Source organism: Astatotilapia calliptera, chromosome 6 (assembly GCF_964374335.1).
Source record: "Astatotilapia calliptera chromosome 6, fAstCal68.1, whole genome shotgun sequence".
Classification (NCBI taxonomy): domain Eukaryota; kingdom Metazoa; phylum Chordata; class Actinopteri; order Cichliformes; family Cichlidae; genus Astatotilapia; species Astatotilapia calliptera.
In genome coordinates this window covers 7,802,533-7,814,811 of record NC_137427.1, presented here as the reverse complement: position 1 = coordinate 7,814,811, position 12,279 = coordinate 7,802,533, and the positions used below count along the sequence as shown (strand labels likewise).

Below are 12,279 nucleotides of genomic sequence, written 5' to 3'. Positions count from 1 at the left end.
TGAGGAGCAGCAGTTCTACCGATCCTCTGTCAAAGGGCAAGTCTTGCCCTAAGGGGGGCAAAGAAAGAGAGAGAGAGAGAGGGTGAGAGAGACTTAGAGACAGAGAGAGAGTGAGGTCTGGAGTTAAAGGTCAACACCGCTGACTCCACTGAGGGAAATAAAAGCTCAAATGTCTTGCCATTTTAACGAAAAGGGTAAAAACGCCCGTCAGCACTCGTTTATATGTTTCAGATGATCCAATACTGATGAGCCTTTCTTAATCTGCAGGATGAAGTCCAATCCTTGAAAGCACTGAACTTTGTTTTGTAAATGGCAAATTCAAACTAATCCACTTCTATTACACCAGCCCATTATTTACCTTTATTCATTTACATTTATATATCTACAACTCAGATACCCAATGCTGAAACAGCTTTATTTAGATACGTCCTGAATCTTTGCAGATCAACTCCAAAACATGTAAGGAAAATCATGTGTAGTAGGGCTTAATAAAGCTATGAAATTCAAATTCAAATTCAAATTTTATTTGTCAGGTACACAGTCATACACAGTACGATATGAAGTGCACAGCTTCAGATAAACATGCTTATTATCAGGAATATCTGAGCCATTGCGGAAAGTTTGGATAACCTTTGACAGCATTTATTTTCAAGGTGCAGCGTCTCGTGCCGTTTAGCACGGTTCAGTGCACTCATGTGTCGAAACATTAGGTAAAAAAAAAATCTACCATTCGGAGCACTAAATCATTTTATTTGGGATAAATGGGATAACTGAAACATTAGAATCTACAAGCTGCTGTAAAATACTTTCCAGATATTATAATAGGCCTATAAAATAATTAAACGATATGCATATAATATCTGTTTGTACAGTTATTGGATAAAGCGGGAATCTATTTGAATTTGACAAGTTAAATTCTATCCTTCTCTGTACTAAGTGGAGGGAGGTCAAGGCTCTAGGATGATTGCTTCCCTGCCGGATCTTTATTTTGATTTGAACCCTAATTGAGCCCAAAAAGAGAGTGCTGTTTCAAGAACAGAGGTCTTCTCTTGTCTGGATGACCTCGAGGGGACGGCCCTTACCGTGAACCCACACACACGCGCGCACGGAGTAGCAGCAGAGGCTTACGCACAAGACCGTAATTCTCTTTTTCTTGGTAACCCCCATTTGCTATTGTGCTCGTCCAATCGCTGGATGCCCTCGACTCATTAATCGTTTGACTTGACGTTTCACTATACTGCTACTTCCTTCTATCCATTTCGCTCTCCTCCTGTGGGCACCGAGGGATCGCAGTCTCGGCCATGACTACACGTCCCAACACAGCGCAAAGGCAGCATCGCTGGAAATGACTGCTTGGACTTTAGATTGCGTTGAGGCACGATCAAAAGAGAATCCATCGGCTTCTTGTGTAAAAGCATCGCGACATCGATAGATCATGCAGGAAAAACTGACGGTCACTCAGGCTCCCACTTCATCGAGGGCGTCGTCGTTTTTTATCGAGAATCTGCTGAGCAAGAGGCAGGATGTAGAGGAGTCGATGACCGATAGAAGTCGAGGGGACATCTCCACCGAAAGACAACTAAACGCATATCACACCGACACAAGCGGCTCAGTGCCCGACGTCAACTCATTAGCTCGGTCTCTATACCGAGACTCGCTGTTGCAGTGGTACCGCGAAGGGACTGCGTTCAACTTTAGAGCTTTGGAAACACCACACAGTAAGTATAGAACAGCTTCACGAGCCACGAGAACATGTTAAATATTGGTTAGAAAACAGTTCGTGCTTAAAATAAGTTAAAGGTCTTTTCACTTGCCCGTGTGCAGTGCAACAAGACATTTTTTAACTATTGATCTTACAATAATATATATATTAAATGTATTGATGTAAGTTTTCCATATAGTTCTTTTAAAAAATATAGTTTCGCTTGATAAACATACAGAAAGTGTTCCGGAATGCGCCTAATGAGTCTTGTGGATCCGTACTTTGGTGTCAGGATTTCAGTCACATAGATTGACTCATAGAAAATACAAGCAAGTCACGAGTCACTTCTCTGCTCTTTAAATATAACCTAGATAAAATCAGCAAACTTGAAGCGAGTGAGGTGTGACACCCACACTTGTAACTATGGTTCTCCGTTTACTCATCCTTAGTTGACCGAGCTCTCCTATCTATAGACCACAGTAGGAGTATTAAAAGTCATCTTTTTTTAATGGTGAAAAAAGCTGGGGCATTTTTGAGCTGCAAAACACATGCAAGTCTTAACGTTTTCGTGTCTGAAATTCGTTCTCTATTGACGGCATGGCTGCTTGTCATGAGATCCATGGTACGGCTTGAAGATTACGCACACGGATTACGCACAAAAACCCAGAATACAAAGCAAAACAAAAACGAAGTACGGAACGTCGACATGACGCTTTTACGCACATGCGGTGGATTTGTGACACTCATATGCAACCTCAGAACAAAGTGCCCCACCCTTTGGTGTTCACAGCCAAATACGCTTATTTTAAAACTCCAATATCACCATACTGTGTTTACATGTAATGAAAGTCCCACATCAATACCAACAGCCAAACATTAAATTAGTATTTACTAGCATATTTGGGAAGATGTTGTTGGACTCTTATTTATATTTATAATAATAAGTATCATAATCGGGCCTGAAACCGCTTAGTCGAATGTATTATGTGTTATGCAATCCAGTCAAAACGCCTAAGCTTTGCCCATGCTTGTCCAAACTTTTGACAAGGGGTATACTACGACACACAATAAACACGATTTTTAAACAGGTGAAAATTTCACTTTTATTTTTGTTTTCTGGTGCAACAATAAGTGTGTCGACAGTTTGACTCTTCGAAGATTATCCTATGAACCAGTTACTATAAGAAACAGTTTGAAGGACGGTGTAGCCAGTTAAAAAATCTGACTGAAGATAACGGAGTATTTGGAGAATGTGTATCTTAATGTCTGATTGTCTTTTTTAAGCAAGTTCTTCTGTTGCATTGTCTCCCTTTAGGTCCAAAAGACAGTACAGGTTCACTAGATCCATGCTGCTCATTATCAACCAGCGACAGGGCTTCACCGGCTGTGTCTGAGCCGATAACTGAGGACAGCGACGAACCTGACAGGAAAACGGGCGACAGCAACCTCACGGAAGACGTGGAGGACGCGCAAAACGTTTCTGACGCACGTACAGAACAAGACGCTTCATCTGACGCAACTTTCGCCAGGAAAAAGAAAACCCGAACCGTGTTCAGTCGCAGTCAGGTATTTCAACTGGAGTCCACTTTCGATGTGAAGCGCTACCTGAGCAGCTCAGAGAGGGCCGGTTTGGCAGCATCTCTTCACCTGACAGAGACTCAGGTCAAAATCTGGTTTCAAAACCGGAGGAATAAATGGAAGAGGCAGCTGGCGGCTGATCTAGAGGCTGCACAAATCCCAAACTCTACCCAGCGGATTGTCAGGGTCCCAATTCTGTATCATGAAGGACCCACACCAGCACTGGGTTTCAGCTTAAACGGACATCCCGTTTCTCAAACCGTGGGAAGCTTCTCCAGCCCCATCAACTACCCTCTATCGACGTTTGCTCACTCAATGAGCATGCTAAGATCGCAGATGACAGGACTGGTGTAAAGACTGACTTATCAAACTGTATGTTAATAACACAAAACCACCTCGTTTTTATTAATTGTGCAATAACCTCCAACACCGCCGAAAAGGTTGTCTGCACTCAAAGACAGTCCGCAGAGTCCATATGACACAAAGTAGCGAACCATCTTTATATGTCGGTGCATAAACTCCGACAAGAGTGCTGCTCTTGCATAGCATAACCCCTAATACAGTCAAGCATGGCAAGGCCTCCAGGGCAGCGGAGGCCGAAGATGAATACTGTATGTTTAAATACACACTTATTTTTGCAAACTTTTGTATTTAAAGTCACACATTTTTCCATCTTTGTCACTTTTCACTTAATAAATAAATAAAAAAAAAACAAGCACAAACTATCAGCATTTGTGTTGTTTGTAAACATATATGTGACAGAAACACTGCATTTTTCTTTTACTTCTGCCAGTCTAACAATCATCATGAAGGATTGCACACCTATGTATATAGGGAATGAAGTGGATCAGTGTGTTTGGAACAAAGCTTAAAGTGTTCCGGAAACAAAGTTAAGTTTAATGCAGTTTTTGAACTTTTGTAGCATCCGGCTAAACCTTAGCATGATCGCCTATACAATATACTATAAACCCTTGTGTGCCTTTATTAAAGTGAACTAACTAACATGTATATAATTACAATATATAATAATAACAATGCACAAAGGAGGCAGTGAGAGTATACAAAAGAGCACTACAGCCAAGCGAAACATTTGACTGAAACGCTGTCTGAAGACTTTGCTGTTCATTTGGGAGAAAGTAAGGTAATCAATATGGAAGAAAAAAAAAATCACGTCTAAAAACGTGTTTTCACAACTTAAGATACGTTTCTGAAGGTGAAATAGGTCCATTTAAAAGGGTGCAAATGAAAAAGTATATATGAAATATGCAAAAGTAATAAAATTACAGAAAGCGTAATTAATACAAAGTGAACTCTAACGGGAAGCTTTATTATTAGCTACATCTGGAGCGTTTTAATGACAAAAATGTAGCCATCAGCAATAAAATAGGCGTTAATTACAAAATACAGAGGCACACTGAAAACAGTCACGATTTTGTGAATGTGGCGTGATTTAAATCAAAGTATGTTTTTGGTTTCTAATTAATATTTTACTTTTACTTAAAAAATGCTATTCTATATAAAGCTACAGAAAATGCATCAAGCCACGATTTGCAAAGACAAAAAGCTAATATCCGAATTCGAGAAGATTTTATTTATTTATTCATTTTTTTTGTTGGGGGGGGGGGGGGGGGGGGGGGCGTCAACAAATTCCTCAGATAAACACGTACTGCTACATTAAGCCAGTCTCGTTTCAGTCAAATTTTATATTAAGCTGACAAATACTTAAATATTTAACGCTCTGAGCACGCAAATCACACTCAAGTAGCTGCGTGGCCCACTTCACAAAAAGGGGGGTTGAAAACTACAATAAAAAAAAACCGTGTCAGAGCGTACCTAGTCTACTGTATATGCTGTAAAATTAAACTGCTTGATTATCCTGGGGAATCCCTGCAGGGCTCCGGACGAGTTTCCTCGCAGCAGATGCATGAAGATGAGGGGGAGTCAGAAAAGACTGGGGGTTGTTGGTCTAGGCACAACATCACTTTCCAGCCCCCCCCCCCCCCCCCCTTTTTCCCTGCCATTCCTGCGCTGTTATTGGTCACTGCTAAACGTTTCTTTGGGCCAATCAGCAAGGACACAGCGCTCCATCCTGTGTGTGTAGCAGCGACGCGTACAGAGCACAGCCAGCCCAGCAGGCTCTGCTCAGTGACTGCTGCTATGGTGTATCGAGACGAAGTGGTGAGATTAACGTCCCGGTTTAGAGTTAAGGACGAATAGACTCGAGGAAGTAAACAAGAGAGGACTTGGAGCGACTTGGAGAATATGAACAAAGCAGAAGCACCACGTCGCCCGACCGCCTCTCTAAAATTCACTATCGACAACATCCTCAACCTCAAGACAAGCGGCAGTAACTGTGACACTTGTCAATCCGCCGGATCGCAGGATGAACTGGCCACAGCGATGCGTAAAGACAGTTTTCATCACGAAGAGAAAGGAACTCAAGCCAGACAGGACCCGGACAGGCTCAACGACAGTGGTAAGAGCTTTGAACCAATTTCTATCTGTGTTCATATTTACGCACAGCTCGCACTCGTCGATAATTCAGTTTAACGTGACAGCAGAGTTTGAGTAATGACCACAGTGGGTTAATCAAAGTGTCATTTTATTGCAGAGTTAATCACAGACTGTAGCGGATCAACGGAAACGGTCGTCATCAGCCGCGGGAATCAGAGGAAGGTGACGGAGGCGCGCTTCGAGAGCGGGGACAGCAGTTGCGATGACAGCAGCTCTCCCACCGCAGCCACAGACCCCCACAAAGGAGGGAGCCCAGGCAAGAAGAATAAAATGATAACGAAAAAGAAAACACGCACTATTTTTTCAAAGAGACAGATTTTTCAGCTGGAGTCTACTTTTGACATGAAACGTTACCTGAGCAGCGCAGAGCGCGCCTGCCTTGCCAGTTCGTTGCAGCTCACGGAGACCCAGGTAAAAATATGGTTTCAGAACCGTAGGAATAAATTGAAAAGACAAATTTCTAACGAAATCGAGGGACCAGTTAGCGATTTCCCCGAGACTGGAAAGCCTGTGGTGGTGGGGCAACTCCCGGCTTTGTACAAAGAGAGCAACCTGCTGGGGAGATGCCTGCTGCCCGTGCCTCTGCCCGTGGTCTACCCGGGAAGTAGCACGCCTTACCTCTGCTTCTCAAACGCCAGCAAGTACTTCAGCCTGTATGAAGGGGACGTATGATGCTTTTAACAATTCCCTGCAGTGAAAGAGACACTTTTAGTGGTCTGTTGCCAACTTTGAAGCATTTAAGGTGGTTTAGATGGAGGAGACGGCTCTGCGGCCTTAACTGTTGAGTAAGACTGCAACTACAGTGGCAGGGGAGTAGTTACATATCACATACAAATAAGCGGATTCAGTATTATTTATTTTCAGTCATCTGTGGGTTTTGTAGAGGCCTGACACGAAACCTATTGTTACACATTGCCCTGTACAGATCAATCTCAGGCTACGCTAATGATAGCCCGAGGGAGGCCCAAAACAATATAATTTAGATCATTTTATTGTTTACATTATTATTATTATTGTTATTATTATTGACAAAAGCATATCCAGCAGCCTAAGCCACCAAAGAAATTATTATATCCGATTTGCATGCATTTCCTATATCATAAATGAATTTTGAATTTTACTGAAATTATCTTTGTATTTAAATGAATGTAATTAACATTTTATTCTGTTTCACGCATGTGTTTTGTTTTTCTGAATATTTTATCATTCTTACTTTGTTTCACGTTTGCCTGTGGGCCCATTACACCTTTTATTGAAATTGTAATTAAAATATCTTCAAGAAATATTTCACAGAATTGATTCAGTATTTTGCAGTGACCCTTGTGTTTCGGACATAAATTGTATACAGTTTCACAAAACTGTATATAATACGCTATGGATGCAGTTGTTGGTTAATTAATTTTCTCAATATCTTTGCTAAGAGGATTCTGTAGGACCTATTGACTGAAAAGAAATAAAAAACACAGCTGCAAAAAGGTAAATCATGCAAAAGCGTAAACATGTGGCCTCTGTAAAAACCACTCAATGTAAATTTGTTTTAAATTACACCAGGCTGCTGTATCCTAACCTCTATGGGTGAAAGGACAAGGCTTAGGCAAAATAGTGGCACACTAACATAGATAATTTGTTAAATTTGGAGGGCAGTACTTTATACTACATTCATTTTAAATACCTTACAGCCAGCTGAATATTATTATTATACTGAGTCATAAAAGACAAACCATGGAGTAACAACCTCAGTATGTCTGGGGAAAAAAAGTGTCACTTTTATCTTCAACTGAATTAAAAAAAAACGGCATATTAGAGGCATAACTACAAATGACAGTAAATGAAATTGGCAATACAATGTGAGACTAATTCTGTTTTACCTTAAGAAAAAAACTGTTTACATTGAAGCAAAGTGGTTACACATTCAGACATTCCCTTCTGTTTCTGTAGGTAAATACTTCAGGTTACACTTGGTTACGATGTGCTATATCAGAGGAGAAATAACATGAGACTAATCTTGTAACTTGCTGAGAAACTAAAATATTTTGGAAAACTTTTGACCCAAAGATGTAGAGCTGACAGATGTAGATATGAGGTGAAGCTCCTCCTTCCCCATTTGGTTATGACAGAAAGCCTACCTAAATTCTCCTTCTGTCCAGCGCTCAGTGTGCAAACCAATGTACACATATCTCCATCATGACTTTAAGCATACACAATGGGAAGCTTTTCGCCCACTCCCGTGAAGCCAAGCCAAGGCTCTTTCCTTTTGAGTTAACTTCTTTTGTGTCAGCTGTATTAGCAAGGGGATATTTACACCCAGGACTCCAGAGTGAATTAATGCACTTCCCCCAAAACAGAAACAAGGCTATCTGCTTTCTGGAGTTCTTATTTCTGAGATAAGATGTCTTAGCTGTTTAAATTATATAGCTAACAAGAAGGAAAATAAAAAGAGAAAGTAACTGGTAATGATCCCTAACTACAGCAAATAACATGTTTTTTAAATGGCGATATAATATGCATTTTCAGAATTTAAAGCATGCATTGTGGTATACCTAACAAGGTATAAAACGATAGTCATTGTCTAATACTTGTCTTCTGTTAAAGGAAAAAATGATGCAAAATAATGTAAAAAAAATTAAATCTAGATTTATAGTGTTTTTACTAAAAAACAAGTAACATTTGTCTGCAAAATATCTTAAAACACTGTGATGGTGTTTCACAGGGTAACATTGTGATGTTTCAAATCTTATGATTTTCCCAAGACCAAAGATAATTTGTTATTTCACTGATGCTCGCAGGGAGTCTGAGCGTGCCACAAGCATAATACCCTTGACTTAGACTAAGTGGTCCATCACAGACAACAGAAGAAAACATAATTGAAAACAATAATTTGTCAAAAACAATAATGGCATTTTCTCCACTAACAAAAATTCTCGCTCTGCATTGAATGAGCTGAAAGTGAGCTAACCTTATCAGTACTGCCCTTTGACCCCCACGGGGCACTTTGCCGAAACACTTAACCTGCACATTTATAATAGCATAGGCCTAAATCATACCGAGTAATCTATACTATCTACTACGGAGGTATAATCACATAGTTAAAATGAAGTTACTTAAGAGAAAAACAGGCCACTATGTGTTCATTACCGATCCTCTGTGGCAAATAAAGGAATCTCAGAGGCATTCACATCTATCATTGTGTGTGATTCAGACATCGACTCCATCGAGTGTGTGTGTTCACTGAAGAAAAGAGGCCTGTTATGTCTGGCAGGCTGTCTCGTGTTTCAGAGCTGCTGGAGAGTCACACTGCTCCGTACCCACAATCCCCAGCGGCTACCAGCTCAGACATGACGGCGGACTGTCAAGATACGAGGTGTGGCCAAATGGTATATTATTAACCTTCAAGCCATAGTTAATGGAGAAGATCATGCCGTCTTCAAGGCACCAAGGCTTTCAGCTGTTGGACTGTAGAGAATAAAGTAAACACTTTGATAATCAGCTTGATTTGTTATGTGTCACATACATAAACGCACAAATTGAGTTCAGTACTTCTCATAAGAAGTGTTAATTGCTTCCACCACTGTACTCGCTTCATTTTGTCACTCTGTCCTCTTCTCCCATTCTTACTGTGCTTCCCTCTCGCCTCTTGCCCTGTCATAGCTCATCACAGTAATCTGCGCACTGAAGCCCGACTGTGTGCGCCTGTGACTGAATGAGAGGGACTGAGCAGGAGAGTGTGTAACACTGAAAGAGATGGAGGGGGAGAGGGAGAGATCACTCAGAACCAGTTGATGAGTGTGTGTTTGTGTTGGAAAAACTACGATCACATTTGTATTTTTGCATGGGTCTGTGCCTCTCTATAGCCGAGGTCTGTTTGGTCAGGAGCGAGGAAGTGCTGTCTCTGTTGGATGGAGAGCAACTCCAAGTGTGTGTATGTGTGCGCACATTATGCCTGTGTAAAGCTCTGGCAGCTCCTTTCTGCATGACTAGGCGGGGGCCCCTTTCTTAGCTCGCCTATTACTTTAACCTCTGTTGACCTCTCGCTGTCAACTGACAAAGGTCATCGCCCAGGATGATGGGAGAGCCCATCCATTAAAGTACAGAAAAGACTGTCACCAAAAGATTTCACATGGGAGATTTTCTTTAACTGAAATTCTATTTTTGGCTTCATAGGGCAATGGTGTGGGTTTGTCACAAACATTTTCAACACTTTTCCAGGGAAGTAAAACTAAAGGGGAAGAATAATATTCGGTGAAAAAGTATTCATGCCTCTGAGCATTCAACAATTCTGCCAAAACAAAATAAGAAAAGAAAATATTTGCAAAAGAGTATTTTTATTTGTGCTCTCCAGCCTCAGTCAGCACTGCAAAAGTCTGCAAATGGATTCTCTGGGGAGTCCCAATGCCCTGTAGGGCAACCCTACACAAAAACTTCATGACACAGCACATTGTAAAGTAAACAACAAGGCTATTAGTTAGAGGTGGAAATCTGAGACACAAGATCTGTGTATGTGTCACACTTAAGGACTGTTTGATGGCCTATTGATCTGCTTATTTAGACACCCCCCATTCCATAATGCAAATTGCTTGAGGAAATTGAATGATGCCGAAGGGGATGAACTGAGATAAAAGCAAATGATACAGAGACAGAGATAATAGGCGAGAGAGTGCAGGGATGAGGGAGGACGAGACCACATTGGAAGGTGTCCAATATTTAATTGTAAGCCAAGCTAAGTGAGAGAGTGAAAACGCTCATGAACTAAATGAACTAAGTGACACTACGCTGGAAAATGGGTTTGTTTTAAGTTTACATTAACACTGAAATTTATACCAGTTTTCTCTGTGTCATCCTGGTTAGCTGCAGCTTTTTGAGAGTTCTGTTTTGCATTTCAAAAGCCCGAGTCAAACTAGCTGTGCTATGACTCATTCACTGTGATTAGATGCTTACAATGAATGAGTTGCCCTAACTTAGTCGGCACTTTAAAAGAGAACAATTTTGCGTAATATTTTTAAGTTCTGGGAACTAATTACATTTGCAGTGTTCGCCATACTTGGCTTGACATATTTCTTACAATTTGTTAACTCAGTTTTACCTCCAGGATGGCACGGTGATGCAGTGGTTAGCACTTGGTTCCATCTCCTGGGGTCTGTACATGATTCTTGCTTTGTTTGCATGTTCTGTTCATGCCTGGGTGGGTCGCCTCCAAATAGTCTTCCTTCCTCTTACACTCAAAAGACATGCATTTTTTGTAAAATTGCAGTGGTTAGGTAACTGTAAGTGTGGGTGTGAGAGTATGTGGTTGTCTGCTTTAGCCCTGGGATAGAACCCAAGTCAGATGAGTAATTAAGAAAATGGATGGACGAATGAATGGATGGAGATTTTAGATAAGGAACTTCCTGGTTCTGCACGAAGTGAAAAGGTACTTGCCAAAATTCATAAAAATTCTTACCTTATCCTGATTAATGTCTCATTTATTTATAAAAATTGTTTTATTTTGATTTTTAAATAAATATTCTAAAATCTCTGCCCATTCATCCATTTTCTAATAAAAATGTGAGTTTTTAATTTCATGTTTCTGTTTCATATAACACACACACACACACACACACACACACACACACACACACACACACACACACACACACACACACACACACACACACACCAGAGCATATCAATTAAAGAACATCATCTCTAACACTCTCCCTCACGTCCTGTCCCCTCACACACCCTTGTCAGGATAATGTGCCATTAATCTACCACTGAAAACACATTATAGGCCAATCAATAGGTACGATGGAAGGATAAAGGCAGAGGAAAGAGGAGAAGGAAGGAGGAAAAGGACAGAAGACAGGGCAGGGATATTCAGAGTCTGGGGGGACATCTCTGAGTGAGAGTGGGGGCATCAACACTTATCCATAGCCCCAGAGAATGAGCTCCTCTATGTGTGGACATGGAATACTCTGTGTGGTTTCATGCTTGTAGTCAATATAAGTCCATTAACAACAAATACAGTTGTTAGAGTGTCCTAACTTTTTTTTTTTTTTAACTCGTTCTTCCTGCTTTCCATCTTTTCACAAATCAGCATTACCAACAGTCTGGCTAGACTTCATTTCAATGCCTTATTCTTAATTTTACTCATGAAATTTTATATTTAAGCCTGTTTAATCCCTGGGTTTTAATTAAAGGTTTATGCGTTACTGTCAGTGTCCTGGTTTTTGGTCCCCAGACAGCTAAAACGAAGCTTATCAACATTACATTGTAAACATGGTAGTTACTGGGTTTTTTTCCCCAAGACAACCGTTTGAATCAGTCAAAATTTTGAAATGTCATTAGATCTACACTTGCGCCACAAATATTTGTCATATATACAACACATATAAGCCCCAGAGCTACTGTTAATTCATGTTCATGTTTACAGTTTGACAGATTATAGGAATTATACCAATTAATAAAACATCCCATTTGTTTTAGGGGCTTAAATGAAATTGAAAATA

General features: G+C 40.6%; 2 protein-coding genes across 2 annotated transcripts; both read left to right on the top strand.

Moving 5' to 3' along the window:
* Window positions 1-1,073: 1,073 nt before the first annotated feature.
* hmx1 (H6 family homeobox 1) lies at window positions 1,074-4,002 on the top strand. The gene is made up of 2 exons (XM_026169236.2): window positions 1,074-1,718; window positions 3,018-4,002. The coding sequence occupies exons 1-2, from the start codon at window positions 1,436-1,438 to the stop codon at window positions 3,632-3,634; spliced, it is 900 nt and encodes a 299-aa protein (XP_026025021.1). The 5' UTR covers window positions 1,074-1,435; the 3' UTR covers window positions 3,635-4,002.
* Window positions 4,003-5,193: 1,191 nt separating this feature from the next.
* hmx4 (H6 family homeobox 4) lies at window positions 5,194-7,079 on the top strand. The gene is made up of 2 exons (XM_026169235.2): window positions 5,194-5,756; window positions 5,892-7,079. Exons 1-2 carry the CDS (start codon window positions 5,543-5,545, stop codon window positions 6,464-6,466), a joined length of 789 nt encoding a protein of 262 aa, XP_026025020.1. The 5' UTR covers window positions 5,194-5,542; the 3' UTR covers window positions 6,467-7,079.
* The last annotated feature ends 5,200 nt before the right edge of the window (window positions 7,080-12,279 follow it).

Excerpts from the sequence above, each read along its gene's own strand:
- hmx1 (XM_026169236.2), top strand. The coding sequence starts at position 1,436 with ATGCAGGAAAAACTGACGGTCACTCAGGCTCCCACTTCATCGAGGGCG. Across the intron at positions 1,719-3,017 it reads AGCTTTGGAAACACCACACA|GTCCAAAAGACAGTACAGGT; the intron begins GTAAGTATAGAA and ends GTCTCCCTTTAG.
- hmx4 (XM_026169235.2), top strand. The coding sequence starts at position 5,543 with ATGAACAAAGCAGAAGCACCACGTCGCCCGACCGCCTCTCTAAAATTC. Across the intron at positions 5,757-5,891 it reads GGACAGGCTCAACGACAGTG|AGTTAATCACAGACTGTAGC; the intron begins GTAAGAGCTTTG and ends ATTTTATTGCAG.